This window comes from Lactuca saligna, chromosome 4, assembly GCF_052625555.1.
Source record: "Lactuca saligna cultivar CGN05327 chromosome 4, ASM5262555v1, whole genome shotgun sequence".
Taxonomy (NCBI): Eukaryota; Viridiplantae; Streptophyta; class Magnoliopsida; order Asterales; family Asteraceae; genus Lactuca; species Lactuca saligna.
In genome coordinates this window covers 272,627,639-272,648,921 of record NC_136420.1, presented here as the reverse complement: position 1 = coordinate 272,648,921, position 21,283 = coordinate 272,627,639, and the positions used below count along the sequence as shown (strand labels likewise).

Sequence of the window (21,283 nt, the reverse complement as noted above, 5' to 3'; positions counted from 1 at the left end):
CACTCTAAATAATATTCCATCAAAAACTCATTTTTGATGCTCATCGTCTCTAAATTGAGTAGTCCGGATTTGCAGGCGTTACAATTATCTTCCCCTTAGGATAATTACGTCCCGGAATCATCAACGAAACAGGGTTGTATAATGACTTCGTACGTTATCTCTTTATCCTAGGTAATAATCGTAACTTCTATGTTCCTTCGAATGAGTATCTAATTCTTGGACTTCTCGACTACAAGTGGTGCTCGATCTTGCACTTGCTCCCTATCTCATGTTAGACTCCAAATTATGACCGTCAAGTCACAATATCAATCCTCAGTGAATACAAACTTATGATAAGTTCTTTTATTACTATAATGGAACGATGTGTCATATTCTAATGACCTATCATCGTATGTTGAAATGCTTAGACTCAGGTCTCTTAGGGTCTTCTAGAACAGACTATACTTTCCTTCATGTTCTAATCTTATCTTAAAGGTAGCATTTCTAGCTACAAGCAACTATCGCGATACCTCTACCGATCGCTTTGATTATCTTTTATTTCAATCTTCCGACTTAAGTCAGATGCTACATCAAATTTGGTTCTCTGAATCACGTAACATATTCATCGTAGTCGGACTCAATTCGATATGACCACTAGGGTTGGAATAACAATCATCCTTTTAGTCATGACCGAAACGATGGTAACAACATATTTGAATAAAACGGTATCAATTACTAGCTTCTTAGTAACATTGTGACTTTCCCTGATCCAAGCGTGAGTCTTGTGCTTCAGGTAGTATATGCCTCTACTACCTTTCACACATACTCATACTCGTCCCAAGTATTGTCTCGCAGTTTACCCAAGTCACCATACAAGAAAATCACATAACAACTTGACACATTAGATAACAAAACGAAGGTATTATATTATTCCTTGAAATGATTACATAGGTATTCAAGTTCAACCTATATTATGCCTCTAACAGGCTACACCACGTGGTACTATTTACATGACTACTTCATAGATCCTCATTCCTGATCCATTTCATTTCCATCTTCTTCGTCAAGGATCATATGGAACGCTCTTGCCTTCGGTTTCGGTGGAATGTTTGGTCTTTCCGCCTCTTTCTTCTTTGGGCAATCCTTAGCAATGTGCCCTTCTTCACGGCATTCATAACACACCCTTTTGCTGGCGGTGCACTTGTTGGCGTAATGTCCGGTCTTACCACACTTGTGGCAAGTCACTTCCTCGCTACATTTCCCGAAGTGCTTCTTCTTGCACTTCTCGCACCATTTCACTTTTTTTCCTCCTACGCTAAAATCCTTTGAACCAGACTCGGTCTTCTTATTGGGCCTCATAGACGCCTCCAACTTCCTCTTTTCACCAACCTCAATCTTGTTGGCAACTCTTCCCTTAATCATATCCTCCACAGACTTGGCAGCCTAGATAGTTGCCTCCAGAGTAGGTGCATGACGTACTGGCACCGCATACTCCCATGGAAGTCCCTTTGCGTACATGTTGATTTTCGTCAGCTCATCCGGAACAAGACGCAAGGCGAACTCTATCTTCTCTGTGAATTTGTTGGTGTATTCATCAATTGACATGCTTCCTTTCTTCAAGGTCAGGAACTGGTTCTCTAGCTCGAGCAGGTTTTGGGCTGAGTAGTACTTGCGTTTGAACTGCACCAAAAACTCTACCCATGTTAATTGTAGGGGCTCATTGGGGCTTAGAGTCTTCCCCATGATATTCCACCAGCATACAACACCTCCTCGGAATTGATGTACTGCAAAGGTGGTCTGTAACTTGCCTCTGCAACCACACGTCATGAAAGCTAACTCCATCTCCGAGATCCAATCCATGACTCCGATCGGATCTTCCTTTCCAGTAAAAGTCGATGGCTTGCAAGTTAGAAAATCCTTGTACTTGCATCCATTCCTCTCGACTCCATCATCTTGATTGTTCCTCCTAATTACTGGCCGATCAGCTTGACCAACGGTCCCACTGTAGTTACCTCCTTCTGACTGCCCATCATTCAGCTCGGGCTCTACAATTGGTATGGTAGCTTCCTCACGATTCTGTTGGAGTAAACGCCTGGTTTCCTCTATTTGGCGATCCAACATTATCTGGATCATCGTCTGCACTCCGGCCATCGTCATTAGCTCAGGAGCGGCTACCACAACTGGTATTTTCTCAATTACTGGAGGTTGGTTTCTGTTCCCATTTGCATTCTCGGATCCACTACGGGTTCTCGCCATTTTGATATATATACCAAATCAGACGTTCGTTGTGCAATGATGAGAATTAAGATAGGAAATATTTTATTTACGATCGATGTGTGATTCTCCCTATTTCTCCGAAAAGTTACATGCCAGTTCTAACATCATAATTAAACGTTTAAAAATTTGAACACATAAAATTTCCAGATCCAGTCGGCAACAGACCATAAATCCGATCAAACAGTAGCATAAAGCATAACAAATCATTTAGCACATAAAAGCATTTTAGGCATCTTCCTTAATTAAGCAAGTGCTTGTGTCTATTTAGGTGTACTACCTAAAATATATTGGACACACTCCTCACGATCATCGCTTAGCATTCTAAGTTTAAGTCTAGAAATAAATCCTTATTCCTAGTTCGCTTAAACTAATGCTCTGATACCAATTGTGACATCCCCATTTTCACGGCCAGAAAAGGCCGATTTTATTTATGCTTTATAAAAATCAGAGTACCTCTTTTAATAAAAATGTTGCGGAATTTGTTCCCAGTAAAACATGATAAATACGTTATCAAAGCATTTCCGAAGAAAAGTATTTTTATTCATTTTAAAACATTTGGGATGTCGTCGTCAATACAGAAACATAAGCATAAACAGAACTTACATTCGTTATCACTAGTGATTTATATCTCCTAAATCTCTCAGTGTAATGTGACTTCATATCAACACATGTGATACAAATAAACTGAGTGGGTCAGGTTGGGAAACCTGGTGAGTACATAGGGTTTTCAACCCACAATAAATAAGTTAATTAACTTTATCAAACCAAACAAACACGATTACATGTTCCCGTTATCCTCACTTTACGTCCCTAAAACATCTAACACAAGGGACATAGTCTAAAGGACTTTCATCGGGGTGACAACACATGCTTCGGGGGTTCCTCAACAATTCATGTCAAATAAGGAAACCATGTGGGGGATGGAGTACTGCTGGTGAGTACACAATTCAAATAAACACCTACAGGTTGCGAACCTGCTAGCGTTCTACTAGACTGTCTAGAATAATCTGTGGTCGTCATCTATACTCCACTAGATGACTGGATCATCAATAACATCTATATCGAGGTCTCTCATTATTTTATTTGGTCACATAGCAACTATTACATCTACCCATGTTTTACTCAGCACGTTTTGTAGATATAAAATACATATACAGGGTCTTTCAAATAAGAACTTACTTACTGGTGGTAGCCAGGGTTTTCAAACAGAATATACTTTACTTACTAGCCAGAGTCTTTCAAACAAGAGCTTACTTACTAGTGGTAGCTAGGGTTTTCTAACGGAACATAACTTACTTACTGGTGGTAGCCAGGCTTTTCTAACGGAACATACCTTACCTATTGGTGGTAGCTAGGGTTTTCAAACGGAATACATTTTATATATTGGTGGTAATCAGGGTTTCGATTCAAACGATATTTTATTTATAATGAAAATAAATCATTTGTACAAATTCAGTGACTAGTTTTCAATATAAAAACATGCTTATGAACTCACCAGCTTTATGTTGATACGTTTTCAAAACCTCTTGTATTCTCAGGACAACAATAGACAGGTACCCTTGCCAGCTTTTGGAGAAGACGAAGCATTATGAAGTCACGTCTTTTACTTTTGTCTCATTTTGATGTATACAAACTATGTTTTCAAACAAATGTAAATATTCATATGAAATGTAATGGTTGTGTTTACTTGATTAGTATGATACAATTGTTGTGGTACTACGCATGACGTCACCCACCACCCGGATGTTTCCGCCGTTTTTTTCTTGACGGTTCGGGGGTGTGACAAAAAAGTAGGTCCACCTCAACCTAACTCCCAATCAAACAATCATGGGCCAAAGCTTGAGGCTTTATGTCCATAAGGGCCTAGAGGAGTCCATATCTGAAACCATGCCTTTGTGACAAGTTCAAATCCGAAAGTGACTCCATTTTGTACCAAAAGGCTCATATTCTCACATAAGAAGAGATCGAACAAATGAAAGGTCAGGGTAAGGACTTTTTACCTACACATGTAAGCCAATTTGATTTAGATATTGGATCTACAAGCTTCTTCACATTCCAAGCCTCTTAATCTTCAAGCTTCTTCAACAAATGCACCAAAACACACTTTTAGCCTCTCACACACTCAAGAATAGGGTTTAGATCGATTAGGGTTGCTTCTGGCCGTCAAAAGGTGGTAAAGAGGTTGGAGGAAAGGACTAAAGGTCCTTTAAACAGGGTGCAAACCCTAAAAATTAGGGTTTCCATGCGCATCCTCTACTCGTCGAGTTGGGGTCCTCCAACTCGTCGAGTAGAAGTCATAAATGATGTTGACTAGGTTCGACACGACGAATTGGGGCCTCCAAATCGTCGAGTTCCCTCAATAAAATGAATACAAATCTTTTAAAATTATATCTGGGAATCGGGATGTTACAGAAAACGCTGACTTTGATGCTCTTAGGTCGGAGGAGGAATAGGATCTTTTATGGGGTGGTGATGGCGGTGGTGCATGATATTGATGGCGGCAACAACATATGATAGTCACCGATCTTGTTGGTGGTTTTGGGAGCAGCGTAATCGGTGATTAGGTTTGGTGGTAAGGAGAAAATCGGTAAGGATTATTAGACTGTGCGGTATGGGAGGGGAAGAAGATGCGTAGAGGTGACGTGGCAAATCCTCCTACACGTGAACACCGCCCCAGGTGCGCATAGGCGCCTTGTAGTGTAGCCCCTTCCACGGATGAAGACGACCAATCGTGATGAGAGAGAGAGACAGAGAGAGAGAGAGAGAGAGAGAGAGTGTGTGTGTGTGTGTGTGTGTAACGGTCCTTATTCGACGGTTTATGGAGTTTACAAAAAGAATAATAAATATTCTTTAAAAATTAAATAACATCTTATATATATATATATATATATATATATATATATATATATATATATATATATATATAAATACACACACACACACACACAAACACACTACAATTTATCTTCATTTTACATTTCTAAATCAAAAAAATTCTCATATATATATATATATATATATATATATATATATATATATATATATATATATATATATATATATATATAAATACACACACACACACAAACACACTACAATTTATCTTCATTTTACACTTCTAAATCAAAAAAATTCTCCTATTTTCTTTCTTTTTTCTTCAAAAAATGGATCCAAACCAAAATACTCCACCCACTCCAAACACTCCAAGTGATTATCAAACATACATGCAATTATTGAACTCTCCAATCCAACAACAACCTTTATTCACTAACCTTCCATACAACCCACAATTCTTCCAACAATAATGACCACAACAACAAAAGGTTTTCAGCAACAAACTTCTCCATAATTCCAAACTCAATCATCTCAAGTCCCATTATCTTAATCCCAAATTGTGAACCTTTACAACGATGATGAACAGGTCCAAGAAACACCACACCATCTCGAAGAAGGCAACCAAAAGCAAAAGGGAAAAAGAAAGCATTGACTTGGAACGAAGAAGAGGAAGAAGCTTCAGCAAAAGCTTGGATTTTCATATCCTATGACTCGACAAGAGGCAACGCGCAATCTGGAGAAAGTTTTTGGAATCATGATTTGGATCACTTTCACACGCTACTTGGAAGGCAAACGGATCGGTCGTATGATGCGGTCAATGGAAAATAGCGTGATCTTCATGTGATTTGCACAAAATTTAATGGCATATTTGAAAATCTAAAAAATATGTATATCAGTGGTTCCAATGATTTCAACATTTTATCAACCACATGCTACAAATTCAAAGTTACCAACAATTGTAAACATTTTGGTCACCAAAAAGCGTGGGAAGTTTGCCGTAACGGTCCAAAATGGGTCTTTAATCCGGAGACATCGCATTCGGACCCGACCACCAGCTCCAAAAAAACGACCAAGAACTTCTGCTTCGAACGCGGGTTTTGGGCTAGACCTCAATGATGATGTCGATGTTGCCGATGGAGGGGTCCACCAGAAGTCCAACGTTGTCGACCACCGGGAAGGGACAAAGCAGAACGGGCGGCGCCTTCAAGCGGAAAAGCAACTGCAACTAGCGACGAGGGGCTTATGGAATCTATAGATAAAACTCTAAGTTTTCTAGAAAAAAAAATATCAATCAACGGAGGAATCTCGTCGTCAAAAAATCGCTTTTACCGATTTTCAAATCATAAACACAAATCCCCAACCGGATCTTGACCCAACCAACCAACTTTTCCGTGCTAAATATGAAAATTAGGTTCTAATATTTATGTTGTAGTTGGTATATTGTGTGTTTGTTTAAGTAATTTATGATAAATAAGTAATTTATGATTTTGTTTTTTAACGTTTTTTAAGTATTTTAGGATTTAAATTTGTGTGTTTTAAAATTAATGTAATGTGTTTTAATTTAATGTTTTTAATGTGTGTTTTATTTGAACTATTTTTTTAATTTAATATAATAATAAATAAGTAAATTACATTTATTTTACCAAAGATATTGTCGGATTGGTGAATAAACAAAACATTTTAGTTATGATCGTACAACGAATAAGAAGGCAAACAGACAACAAGTTGTGCCGTTAAGCCCTTTTTATATGTGGAGTGGTAACCATTTCCAAGGGTTGGTGGTGGGTTTGTAGTGAAGCTGACATGGCGTTGACGATTGGTAGTGAGTTTGTAGTAGAGCTGAGGTAACGTCACTTTTTCGATGAGTTGGGTGTAACCATACCCCTTAGCCTTATAACCGAAAGTTGGATTTGGGGAAGAGGAATAAAGGATGAAGAGAGAGAATGCAGAGGGCAAATGAATATATATATATATATATATATATATATATATATATATATATATATATATATATATATATATATATATATATATATATATAAACGATTGTCGTGTTCTAGAGAACTCTCCGGAAAGATATATTCCGAACAAAGTGGTTATTTTAAATAAATAAAAAAGTAATTTTTCAAAAAAATTCATTTATATAGGTTAGATTATTCAAACAGCAACTTCGCAATTTATGTAAATTTTGATACATTCCAGTATTTTATAAGAATAACTTTATTAGAGATTATGAAATCATAGATAGATGGAGATGGAAAGAATTTTCTAGTATTTGTGAATTTTCTTCAGTGCTATTCATGAATTTTTTGTCTTTAATTATGACTTTTTTTAGTTTTTGTTGACTTATTTTGACTTCTTTATTACAAATTTAAAATATAATTCTGACTATTTGAGTTTTTGACTAATTTTGAACACCTAGCCTTAATAAATGACTGAAATTACAACTAAAAACGAGAAAAGTAGGCACTCAATTCTAAACACACTCACTTAACAACTCAAAACCAACAAAAAGAGGTTTAGTTAATGTGCTTAAGCTAAAATTTTCCGATTAATAGTTGAAAAAACCTAATAACTGATAACAACTAAGAACAAGACTATAGCACCAAGGGTACATATTTGTCCTAGAGGTGAAGAGATGTCCTTTTTATACGATGTCGATTAGATCTATCACAACCATTTATACATGATTTTACACATATATGACATACAAAGCTCCAAAAAAGGTACAAATTTTGATTGATCTTTTTACAATACTTCTAAGAGGTTCAAATTGGTATGGAAATCTACCGAAACAAAAAACCATGATTAGATAATGCAATCTCAAATGCTTCCATTCTCGCTCCTCTTGAAAAACCATTACGATCATAAGATGAAATTTCATCAATTCCAAGATCATTACACACCTTAACAAGCTCTTCACCAACACGTTGTGCCACTTCCTAAAAAAATTAAAATCTTGTCAAACCCAAATTACGTGGGCCCATTTGTAACATAACAGAACAATACACAACCTTATACTGTGTTTGACATGCAGTGGACTGAGAGTTTAATGTTGATGGGACACAAATTGCAATCTTTTGTCCCACCAAAAAGGGTTCTCAAAATGTTGTATATGAAAAAGACATAAATGCCCCTATTCATCCTAATCATTATAAATAGCCCTAGAAAGTCTGTCTAGTTTTTATGTAACTTACAATGGTGGTAGAATTAGGGTTTGTACGAACTGATTGTTGCAGAGTGCTGCCATAAAATAAGCACTTTTTGTTCTGATCATCAACAAGCATCGCGTATAATTGTTTTTCTGAACAGAATACAGAAAGCCTTGGTTTCTTCTGTGTGCCATTGTACTACTCAAACCAAACACAAAATCAGTGTCATTTGAAAACTGAAAATGATGAAATTGGAAATATAGGGCTAAAAACAGGAAAAATACTCAGAGAATTTTATCCTATTTTGGTGATAATAAGAGTTTGAGGATGAAAATTTTACCTTTTTCTGCAATCTTCTGTTCCGAACTTTTGGGCTTTCTACCCTTGTTCTAGCTCTTGCTTCAATCACCCATGGCTTTGTATGAACAGCTATAGATAGAAAATGGAATTAGTATACAGATATTGTCAAAGATTTCAAACAACATATTTGAAGATGAATTTGTATGCTTGGTTTCAAGATATAATTTCACTTACTTCTACTCTGAATTGGAGGAAAACTCAACGAATCATTTCCAAAGAGATCACAGCTCTTGAATTGCAGAAGCCTGGGGAATGCCTGAAGCGCCATATTTATAATTGACTTATATTTACAACCGACACTGCTTGATAAAATCAACCACTATGAGTTGCGAACTTCCACCTACGAAATGAAAGGAGAAAATAGAAACGCAACCTAAGTGATTACAAAGAAAATTAAGCTTGTAATAAGCAAATTAATCATAGAGCATTCATTGGAGCATTTTGTCGAACAGGTTTAAGGAGATACGTTTCCTCATAACCAGCAATCAACCACTCTATTCGGCCGCAAAAGAATCGAAAAATTGCCAAATTGATAGAGTGAAATTTTTTATGGAGAGAGAGAGAGAGAGAGAGAGAGAGAGAGAGAGAGAGAGATACTTACTTGCAGGTATTCGGACTTGAAAAAGAAAAAGAAGCAAAAAGAGAAGAAAACCAATAACCAGCTGCAACAACGAAACCCTAAGTCATTTCTTCACTCGTCGTTTCCGGTTTGCGACAAGAAGCAACAAAGAAATTATTTTGGGATTTGCCTGTTTCAACGAACTATTGAATCAAAACAGCGAAGCTTACCAGAGGCCGTGACCAAGAACTTTTGTAGAGCGGTTATAGTTAATCTCTTCCTTTTCTGGGTTGATTATAAAAAACTGAGTAAATTACACGAATGGTCCTATGGTTTAAATTAATTTGCATGTTTGGTCCCTAACTTATTTTTTTAACTTGAAAAATTCTTACTGTTTGTTTTTGTTATGAATTTGGTCTTTGTTTTACCTAAAAATATTATTTTGTCATTGATTTTTTAACTTATTTAAATAAACACACTCCCATCACCCCCTCCCTCATCTTACCTTACATACTGCATCATTTTTCTCTATTTAAATAATAATCTTTTTAGGTAAGACATGGACCAAGCGTGTAACAAAAGCAAATACTAGGGACCAAGCGCGTAACAAAATCAAACAGTAAGGATTTTCCGAGTTAAATAATAAGTTAGGGATCAATCGTGTAAATTTCCCCAAACCATAGGGACCATTCGTGTAATTTACTCTAAAAAATATTACATATAAAAGTATAAATATTAAAATTTTTAAAAGTATTATTTTAAATAATAAAAACGAAATGATGAATAATCAAGTAATTCAATATATATTGATTAAAAAATATTGACATATTTTAAATAATTGTGTTGTATATCAAAATGTAAACATTAAATATTTTTTAAAGTAAAATTTTGAGATAAATATAAACAAAATGATAAATAAATAGATAATAGAATCTATACTAATAAAAAAATATTGAAATATATCTTTTCCCTTGCGCTTGATAACTATTCAGACAAGAAGTCCCTAATTGGAGGAGGGCGAATGGAAGTACTTCACACTAAACACTCGCTTACGAAATGGAACATAACTCCCAGGATTCGAGAAGGATTGTTTTCTTGTTTTATTAGCACAAGATATTTTCGTCAATTATATTGTTAGATAACTGATATTGAACTAATCAATACATTGTTATAGTCTTAAGAAAAACATTCTCTTGTTTTCTTTGCACAAAATATTGTTGGTCGGTTATACTGTTAGATAACTGATATTTAAAGAAAATGTTTTTCATTCACGTTTCTGATCATGTGTTATTAACAGAGGTGAAACATATCAAATGGTTTCTAGTGTTGTCCTCCTTCCTTAAGATCAAAGGTTCAAGTCTCGTCATGAACATAAATGGAATTAAAGAGTATATTTATAAAAAAAAAATGTTTGTATGTAGAAGAGTGTTTGGATTTGAGGGTAAAGTTTTTTAAAAAAAAAATTAACTAGTTTATAGCATAAAAATCGTTTCTCGATCTTAGAAAATAGGCTCAAGTACATTAGTGTGCCACTTTTGACCAACTAGATTTTGCCTTCTAGTTGACTTTTTTTCAAGGGATACCCTAGTTAGAGCAGTGAAACCTGTAAGAGATGCGGACAATTCAATCATTAAAACTCTCAGATGCTAATAACTAGTTAGAGGGGTAGAAAATTCGTTCTTTTTGTATAAATCTTATTTCTTGAATTAAATTAGTTGGCTGTTTTTGAAGTCAAGTACTTTGCCGAAAAGGCAAGTCCATCGTGAGCATTACCCGACTTATGTCGGTATTGCATATAAGTACAAGGTTAGATGTTGCTATCTAGACAAGTAAAACGGTCCTTATTGTCGAAGTTTACTATTGGATATGACCATTTCTTTGCCACAAGAACATCTCTCTATTTAAAAGAGGGAACGAATCGCGAAGAGAACCAATAAGAGCCAAAGGAGGTGATGAAAAGATTCTTGAAACGACCTTTTATTTCAGTTTCAAGTCAGTCGCTTGAGTATTTATCTTTCCATTAACTTCAACTCAAGAAGACGACACTTATTTCAATGATCTATTTTTACATTATTTTAGTACGTTAACATAGAGCAGAGAAAGTGATCTTTATGCATATCGATCCAACAAAAAAAAAAGAAATTGAAACATAAACTGATGGTGTGTTTTTCAATTTAGCAAAAACCGAGCCAAATCGGTTTGGTGTGGTTTTATTTTGGAAAGCAATCCTCAAAAATCGAACCACATAGTTATATTAAATAATTATATTATGTAGTATATGATTAGTTTATTGATATTCATTTCACTTTAATAACTAAAGGTTTAAACTCCAACCTCAAAGAGGATAAATTCATTCTTTTTTTTCCTCAAAGATGGAACAAAAGAATATTAATGCTTGTTGAGTTGTTGCGACTTCTACCATGTCACCATCTCCAATCATCCGGTAAAAATTACGGACGTAAAATATGTTTTAACAAGAAAAATAAAATAAAAAATACAATGTAAAATATAAAAATGGAAGTACAATGCTACGATAAAAAAACTATATATATCTATTAGGCAAGATTACACGAATGATCCATATGGTTTGCCAAAAATCGTTTGGTAAAGATAACTATGAAAACGTCTACGCGCTTGGTCCTGTGGCTTTAAAAAATTACAGGGCTTGTCATGTCTAATTTTAGATGTTATTTGAGCCCAAATCAGTCCTTCACACAAGGGTATATTCGTCTTTTCATTGTTCCCTGTCATCTAATCACATTTAATTAAATTGATGAAGCTAGTCGTCCTTGTATCGTCATAACTCATCCAGCAAAAAAACCTATTAGCTTCTTCAACGTTATCATCTGCAAAGAAGAAGGATTTTTCATAGTAGGGTTGACCAATAATCAAGTTTAACGAAGCAACAATTTAAAAATGATTTTAACATTATAGTCAATTCTTCCAAGGAATATGAGGGAATACGTGAGGAAGGTGTACGATAAGTCCAGTGTTTGAAAGTTCATCAAGGAGGGTTTACCTCTTAACAATTTTGCATACCATTATAGATGATGATCAGACGGAATCAACCAAAACCAAAAGGACTAGATAGACAATTTTTGAAACTAGAGGGACCAAATGCGTAGATGTTTTTATAGTAAACGAATTTTGGTGATCCACATGCGCCAATAGTATAATTTTTTTCTAACTAATATTACTATTTCTTACCCCTTAAAAAATTGTCATCGGAAGTTACACAAATTAAAATATTTTATACCGCCTAAGCTATGAAGTTTAACAAAATAAAAGAAATCATGATCCTATCGATTCCATTTCATTGAACAAAACAAATCATTTTTCTAAATCAAATGGATGAAAAATGCTATTATGATTCTCCATTATATCAAATACTAACTTACTACTTAATTCTATTGTTAATTTGACCTTTCAAAGTCATTCAAGCTATACTCTACAATTTGATGAACAACATGGAGAATTTTTGGTCAAGCAAGGAAAGGTACAAGTATATGAAGCTTGTGGTACAACTATCAACTGCACACCATCAAACTTGGCACAACTTGCAAGACCCAAGATGAACATCACTCACTAATTGCGAGTGTAGATTGCAACCCCTTCATCATATATTATCTTTTGCCAGTTTTGTGAACTTGGCAACAAAAAGGCCACTTGTTCTAGAAGTCAACGGATCAAAACGCAAAGTCTTTGGTATCCTTCCACTCTTGCATGGCCAAGATTCGGAACCATCGATCACCAACAACTCTGCAAAATAAAATACAACAGTTTTTACTGCGTCTGACATACATTGGACTGGGACTCAGACAGATGTCGACAGAACAAAAATTACAATCTTTTGTCCCATCCAAAAATGCAAAACAAAGTGAGACAGTGACTCGCTCTCGATCTCTCGTCTATGCAAAAGACATAAACGCCCTCCTCATCTTCATTATCGAAAATAGCCCTAGGAAGCTTGTATAGTCTAGTTATGTCCTGTGTAACAAACACAGTCTGCGTTTGTTACACGGGACAAGACTGTATGGGACAAGCTTTCTAGAGCTATTTTCAATGATGATGATGGGGAGGGCGTTTATGTCTTTTGGATAGACGCGAGGTCGAGAGCGAGTCCCTGTCCCACTTTGTTTCGCCTTTTTGGATGGGACAAAAGATTGTAATTTGTGTTCTGTTGGCATCTGTCTCGGTCTCAGTCCAATGCATGTCAGATGCAGTAAAGATGAGGGAAATTACCGGCACATGGATTCAAAGAAAGAAATCTCTCAACAACGTCTTCATTTTGAGCATGAGTTAAACTATTCCATAAAAAATTACAAGAAAACTCGATGGTCAACATTCGGTCAAACCAAAGTAAGATATTGATTTTTTTTTATACCTGCAAGTGCTATAAACAAGGTTCCCTCCAACTCTCAATAGTTTAAAACCATTTGTCAAAAGCCGAAACTGCATTGAGTCAAACATGTCAATAAAAGATACAAAACTCTAATAATAATAATGCTATGTGTAAAAGACATAAATGCCCTCCTAATCCCACCTGAAGAACAGTCAAATCATCGGTTCTCTCTGCATCCAAGACACGTCTCTCCATGGTTGACCACCCCCAATTTTCAAACTTTTGTATGTGTTTAATTGAACCATCATGTGTGCACTCAGCATCCACAAGTACCTTATATTTCAAATTTTAAAAAAAAAAAACTAAATCAATCAATCCAAAAAATACAAAAAACAAATAAAACAATACCTTATCATAACCATATTGTGAAATCTCATGGCTTGAAACAGTTTGAAATAATTCAATCTTACTCATTCCAACAACCCCAGAACACCTCCCATAATATATCAACTCAGGATCTTGAACTAATTCCAAAGAACCATTTTTGATTTCCTTATTTGCCCTTTTTCTTTCCTTCCAAGGCCTCCTAGATGTCCACTCTTTGAACAAAAACTCATCTTTTTCCACACCAAATTCCCTGTTCACTAAAAACAACAAAAACTTGAACACCAGTTTCAATTCCAATTTCCAATGTAATACGCCTCTTTTGGCAGAAATTTACCTGATTTAAAATCAGAATGAACACGAATTGGGATTAAAGAAAATGAAGCTCCATCAGCTACAAAGAGGCGACAATTATCACCAAGTTTATATTTTTGGACTAAAGTTCTACAAGCAGCTAACCGATGTTTTGCCACATCAACACCAGTTACAGAGCCTGAGTTTCCAAGAAGTTCTAACACCATGCAAAGTTTAGCACCTTGTGACAAATTTAGTAATGTGATTATTTTAATGGATTAGATAACAATTAACTATGTAAACTAATTGAGATTTGAGACATAAATACAACTCAGAATAAGTTATATATATGTATACCTGGAGCAGCACAAAGATCAAGAACATGGTCTCCAGGTGAGATGTTTAAAGCTGAAACTGCAGCTCCAGATGCTGCATCAATTCCATATATCTGAAGTTTTTTTTTACCAAATGCATAATATGTATTTGCAAATAGGAAGAAATTGAAAGTTTTTTATTTATTTATATGGTTTTTAACAATGTGTGGTAGATAGGTTAATGTCATGAAATTACAACCAATAGTATACTAATACAATTTGTTCTTTAGGTCACGTATCTTTTAATTGTATTCAATGTCATGAAACTCGTTTTTGTAGTAATTAGTGAAGATGATGTGAAAGATCACCTTTCCTTCTTGATATGACTTTGAGCTAGCAATCTGAATGTGGGGTGGTAAAGAATAAAAATTGGGCAACCATTCGACTTTCTCTAGCTTACATTTGATGTCAGCTTCGATTGCTTCAAGTTGCTCCTCACATCCAGGCTTTAATCTGAAGAAATCGAGAGAAGATCGATGGATTTGATGGTCAATCTTTATATTTTGCATATATGCTCTTGTATAGTTCGAATTCTACTAATGAAAAATCTTGATTATTTGTTTAGAAGTGGTTTGTTTGACTTTAAGAAGTCGTAATTGGACTTCTGTGAACTGGATTTAGATTCTAGCGACACTCAATTTCAACGAAATTTATAGGAAACTACATATTTCATGAAGGAATTTCCAAGAGTAAGATAACATTTTGCATAGGAAAAAGTTAGAACCTAGGAAATGGGATATGGGAAGTTACCTAATATAGCGAGGTGTAGAATCAGTGGCAGTATAAATTGAAGGGTCGATTCCGTTCTCGTTGAGAAATTCAAGGAATGCATCAGGCAATGGCAAGTTTGAGATCGCTTCCATGCTCTTCGGATTACCTGAACATCATCATATTGTTCTGAAAACTAAGGTTTCTTACGCAAATCGTACGGAAATATTATTGCGAGTACATTGAACGTTTACCTTGATGAAAATTGAAGGCAGTTTGCTCTAATTCGATGGGAGATTGAACTGGCAACGAAGTGCGGAGAGTTAACCCTAAATTTGTTCTTTATGAACTTACACTTTAATGCACAATGCATGAATTGTTTTGTTGATTAAAATGAGCTTGTATTTGATCTAGGTTTTAAGCCATATTCAATTTCAACCTAAGTACCTAATAATATTAAATTAGCCATATTCACTGTTTCTAGTATGGGATACTCTACTAACGGGAAAATGATTTAAAAGGGTAACTACCTCTTATCTGTGTTTACATATTAGCAACTTCTTCTTTTTTGTACATAATAAAGTAACTAACTTGTTTTAACTATTTAAATTACACCAATATTACTGGCTAATATCTGTTTTAACCGGTAACTCAAAGGGAAAATGAGTTAGGAGGGTAGTTACCTCTTATCCGTGTTCACATATTGGCAACTTCTTATTTTTTGTACATAAGAAAGCAACTAACTTGTTTTAACTGTGTAACATCCCAAAAATCATGACCAAAAAATTTCTTTTTAATTTAATACTAAAACCATAATTGTCAAACCATTAATTTAATACTCCGGCATCGGGCCCCGCCTGGCATCGAGCCCCGCTCGGTATACAGATATATCTCTCTTAGGCCCTGCCTGTCTCCGGGGCCCGCCCGCTAAACACATACAATCCTATAACATGGTAATACATAAAGAAACATACTCTATTGTATCCCTGTCCTAAGAAACATACTCTGGTAATAATGAGATACAGAACATCATTCGTACTCAGCTAGTGATGAGATACGGGAGCTCACCCACACTCACCTCTTTACCAGGCACATACAAGTATCACACATACAACAAGTATAATCTAACATGAAAACATTCCTCAGGCACCCGCCCGACATCAGACCTTGGTCTGGAATAACATACTAGCAAACAATGCCTATGGCTAACCCCCGAGTCTTCCTACTCATAGACTACATGGGCTGGCATTATGGCCTTCGACCCATTCACACAGTGAGGAGACTCACCTTGCACTGCTGAAGCCCTGGTTGGAACTAGCTGAGTACGGACGAAGTTCTGTATCTCATTATTATCAGAGTATGTTTCTTAGGACATGGATACAGTAGAGTATGTTTCTTTATGTGTTAGCATGTTAGATGATTGTATGTGTTTAGCGGGCGGGGCCTGGAGACAGGCGAGGCCTAAGAGAGACAAATTTGTATAATACCGAGCGGGGTTCGGTGCTAGGCGGGGCCTGATGTCGGTCGAGGCCCGATGCTGGAGTATTAAATTAATTGTTTGACAATTATGGTTTTAGTATGATATTAAAAACGAAAATTTTGGTCATGATTTTTGGGATGTTACACAGTTAAAACAAGTTAGTTTCTTTCTTATGCACAAAAAATAAGAAGTTGCCAATATGTGAACACGGATAAGAGGTAGTTACCCTCCGTAGTCATTTTCTCTTTGAGTTACCGGTTAAAACATGTATTAGCCGGTAATATTGGTATAATTTAAACAGTTAAAACAAGTTAATTGCTTTATTATGTACAAAAAAAGAAGAAGTTGTTAATATGTGAACACGGATAAGAGGTAGTTACCCTCCTAAGTCATTATCCCCTCTACTAACCGTAGCATATCCTTGATTAGTAGTATCCCCTTATAACATGGACTTTTATTACAACCATATTATATGTGCCTATGTGGTGTATTCCATTAGCCCTTTTCCAGTAATGTGAATTTATACATCAAATTTCAACATTTTAATATTTAAAGGGTATGAATCCATTACATTCTTTTATGCATACAAAGCCAACAGGTATTATGAAAGTGTCCGTGAATTTTACACTTGTTTACTAAGGGTCCATTGAATAGTTGTTGTCTGGAAAATACTACCTAATATTCTTCATAATTAATTTAGGTTTACTCTTTATCCTAAATCATCATATATAATCAGGTATTTTCTTTAACACGTATTTCAGGCAACATCAATTAACTTGCACATAAACATATAATTAATACTTCAATCAATACTTGTATTAAAATCATGTTCATGAAAGGGATTATGCACTCACTTGATTAGGTGGTGACTCGGCACTCGGACAGCACTTCGTTGCTCTTAAAATAATTTTCCTCGACAAAACCTAGTATCAATATCACTAGGGTTTAGTTTAACGTTAACCGCGATTAACTAATAGTCTAGCTATTATTACTATTATATAAGCATTAAACAATACTTATATAACCCATAATAATAGCCCAAATACTCCTTATAAGGTCCTAATAACATTACTATATTGAAACATAAGCTATACTAAAGATAGGGTAGGCATAACTCACTTACAACGGGTTTTATCGAAAATCGGGCTTCGCCAGAGCAGCGTTCCCGAGCCGAAAGGCTCTTTTCTCGGGATTTCGGGAGCCTCGGGGCTTCCTTCGGGTGCTAAGGGGCTTACCTAGGCTTTTAGGGGGGTTAGGGGCTTTAGAGAGAGAAATTGGAGAGAGAAAGAAGGTTTGAGAGGTGTGAAGAAATGGCAAGACCCGGCACCTCTATTTATAGGGGTGCTGACTGATGGACTCACTGAGTTGGAGGACCTACTCGCCGAGTTGGGGCATGTGGCAGCCTTCTAGTGGTGCCATGTTTCCAATTCGGGTGGTGTCACGTCACCCCTTATCGCGTATCAGCCTTCAAACTTAGAAAAATCATAACTCTCGCATACGAGCTCCGTTTTTGACATTCTTTTTTTCAAAGGTAGGTAAAATCAAGATCTACAACTTTCATTTAGACTCCGTTGGCTAATTCTGGACCGATCTCAAATTTAACAGTAGGAGACGTTTAGACTGTTAAATGACCGCGAAGAATTCGTAACTCCTTCATATGGACTCTGTTTTCGTCTATCTTTTTACCGTTGAGTTCCTATTAATGAGATATTCAACTCTCATTTAGGTCGCGTAAGCCAAAAACCGCTCGAACTAAAAATCAAGTTTCGGGTCGTGCACTGTTAAGCCAAATCTTAGAAAATTCATAACTTCCTCATACGAAGTCAGATTTGGGCGTTCTTTTTATGGACGCTCTCGATTTAACATATTCTACGACTTTAGTTTAGATCGCTAAGGCTAAATCTCGCTCTATCATAAATTCACTATTTACGCTTCCCGGTGTCGTGCCGGTTCCGTCGCGAAACTTCGACGGGTCATAACTTTTTCGTTATAACTCGGATTTCGACGCTCTTTATATGTACAGAACCCTTGAGACATATTCTACAACTTGGTTAAGATTATTTATTCTAAATAATCTTTTGTAGAAAAGTCATTTTCGACCCCTATTATCTCTAAATTGACTAGCCCGGTTCTACAGGCGTTACAAAAAGTAATTAGGGTGGTTAAGGCATAAAGGTGCAAACTTTATGCCATTAGAACTCCCCATGCAAAGTTTAAGAGGTTTTTTTTGGCCTTTTGAGCAAAAAGGGCCATGCATGGACGTAAAGTCCTTAACTTTACGTGTTATATCAATCCTAGGAGTATAGATCTACCCTTTGGATAAGATGAGCTCATTAGAAATCGAGTTTATGGACATGGGATTTGGGGGACTCATCGAGTCGTTCATGGGACTCGGTGAGTCGGGGATTGGTTCCCTAACCTTTTTTGTTACGAAGGAATCTGGTTGAGTCTAGAAGGGGGATTCAACAAAATGGACGTAGTTATAGACCTGGAAAACATGGGACTCGACAAGTGTATGAACAAACTCGGCGAGTCCAAGGAAATCTCCCAACTCATGAAGACAGCCTCGACGAGTTGTTCATACAACTCGGCGAGTCATAAACTAGACACACTCATATGATGAATATGAACTCGACGAGTTCAAGGATGAATTCGGCGAGTCGGTTGAAGATTGTCCCAATGTTATGGTTGAAGGAGAACTCGTCGAGTTTTTGCTAGACTCGACAAGTAGATTCGGGGTTGGGGACAGATGAAAGCATAGGGACTCAACGAGTTGGTGGACCAACTCGGCGAGTCAAGTCAACTGGATGTTGAATTTGACCGGAAGTAGACTTTAACCAGGATGCTGACTTTAGCCAGGGGTAAAATGGTCATTCTACCCTAAGAGTAGTTATCAGCTTTTGACTAAGCATCTTTATGGAAATTTGTAGCCGAGGAGTCACCGGAACAGCAGGCAGGGATTTCTCATTCGGATTTTCAGCAGATAGTCGGCTTGAGAGGTGAGTCTCCTCATTGTGTGAATGGGTCTAAGGCACCAATTCCGACCCATTTAGTTTATGTATGGTAGGAAGACCCGACGGTTAGCCCTAGACATTGTATGCTAGTAAGTTATTTGGAGGGCGCCCGAGGAAGATTGTTATGTGTATGTTATTCCGAACCAAGGTCTGATGCCAGGGTAAGCCCGAGGAATGTTTGCATGATAGTTTATACTAGTTGTCTGTGTGATACTTGTATGTACCTAGTGGTGAGTTTTGGTATAATACAACATCCTATGGTGCACATACAACCCTAAATACCTTGGATCTATGTTTTCACTAATTATACATGCAAATGATTTCCAAGGTATTGAACCTATAGCTAGCATGCAATTGTCATACAAACTACATAAAATACTAGATAGTGTAACATACCTTTTTGTGTGCCTGGAGGTCTTGATGTATTTGGCCTTAAGAACTTAGCCCCAATAGTGTGGAAGCCTCAAATGAAGTCACAACACATCAAGGACAAAGTTAGGACTTGAGAGAGAATCTCCATGTACTCTAAAACCTTCATGAGCTCCAAGAACATGCACACACACACACACACACACTAAAAGTGGTGGTTTTTAGGTTATAACATATGTATTTATATGTGTTGAATTCTAAGAGTCATGGGTATAACCCAAACCCATATCCATGGATTTTATGATCCATGGTTCATGTGGCCCAACTCTTTATGTATCCATACATAAACTTGGTCCAACATGGATCATAAGCCCAACACATATAAATATAACTAATTACCATAATTAGTCCCCATAGTTTTAATTAGTCTCTTTTGATCACTAAATTAATTCCAAATTAATTCTTGATCAATACTAATTAAAACATATGATTTCATATTAATATTATTAGAACTTATAATATATTAATAAATCATATATAACCTCTTCTCTCAAAAGTCCATCCTAACAAATTGTCGTGATGATATGCAACCGAAATGGACCATGCTACTCTCAGGTCGAATACATACCAATAATAGTTATGGGCTTAGATACCTAATCCAACAGTCTCCCACTTAGATAAGTCTAAAACTGTTATTGCGTATGACTCCAAAACCCGACTAGCAATCGTAGCTCTTAAAGCCGCTGTCGAACTCTGAACAAATCAACGACATGTCCATTAGATAAGGGGTCATATATTCCTCCATTCTAGATATCATATGGACTGAGACATGGATTGTAATCATTCTCTCTGTCCATTTGTTGTATCCCGATTTCCAATTTATGATGCTTGACTAATTGAACAAATCAAATCAGTCTAGGCCCGGCCGAGCACTTACGTTTGTCATCACCAAATCATGGAGGGGCCCACAGATATCGTTTTTATCCCTCCAAGGGTAAAAGGAATGGATAAAATTCGACTCATATGCTTGTTCTAATACTTTTTGAATCATACACAAAGGCAAGTTTTATAACATCGAGTTACCAAATGCGTTTACGTGCAATCAATGTATAACCAACTCATAGGCAACAAGTCATATCTCTAGGTTTGAAGAATA

The 21,283-nt window shown here is 36.2% G+C and overlaps 2 protein-coding genes across 4 annotated transcripts; both read right to left on the bottom strand.

The window, feature by feature from the left end:
- Positions 1-7,709: 7,709 nt before the first annotated feature.
- Positions 7,710-9,458, bottom strand: LOC145039141 (Ribosomal L18p/L5e family protein). Of its 2 annotated transcripts, none has more exons than XM_078987255.1 (6): positions 9,393-9,458; positions 9,205-9,292; positions 8,778-8,943; positions 8,584-8,672; positions 8,289-8,441; positions 7,710-8,033 (listed from the first exon to the last, which is right to left on the bottom strand). In XM_078987255.1, the coding sequence occupies exons 3-6, from the start codon at positions 8,869-8,871 to the stop codon at positions 7,878-7,880; spliced, it is 492 nt and encodes a 163-aa protein (XP_078843381.1). In that variant the 5' UTR covers positions 8,872-8,943; positions 9,205-9,292; positions 9,393-9,458; the 3' UTR covers positions 7,710-7,877. The 2 variants fall into 2 exon arrangements, with proteins under 2 accessions (XP_078843381.1, XP_078843382.1); XM_078987256.1 differs by having other exon boundaries at positions 9,205-9,265; positions 9,393-9,437.
- A 2,187-nt stretch (positions 9,459-11,645) lies between these two features.
- On the bottom strand, positions 11,646-15,640 carry LOC145043628 (S-adenosyl-L-methionine-dependent methyltransferases superfamily protein). 2 transcript variants are annotated; one of them, XM_078992336.1, is made up of 10 exons: positions 15,519-15,640; positions 15,307-15,433; positions 14,865-15,009; positions 14,540-14,630; positions 14,226-14,423; positions 13,913-14,148; positions 13,706-13,837; positions 13,547-13,614; positions 13,405-13,466; positions 11,646-12,921 (listed from the first exon to the last, which is right to left on the bottom strand). In XM_078992336.1, exons 2-10 carry the CDS (start codon positions 15,417-15,419, stop codon positions 12,779-12,781), a joined length of 1,188 nt encoding a protein of 395 aa, XP_078848462.1. In that variant the 5' UTR covers positions 15,420-15,433; positions 15,519-15,640; the 3' UTR covers positions 11,646-12,778. The 2 variants fall into 2 exon arrangements, with proteins under 2 accessions (XP_078848462.1, XP_078848464.1); XM_078992338.1 differs by having other exon boundaries at positions 14,226-14,399.
- Between the last annotated feature and the right edge of the window lie 5,643 nt (positions 15,641-21,283).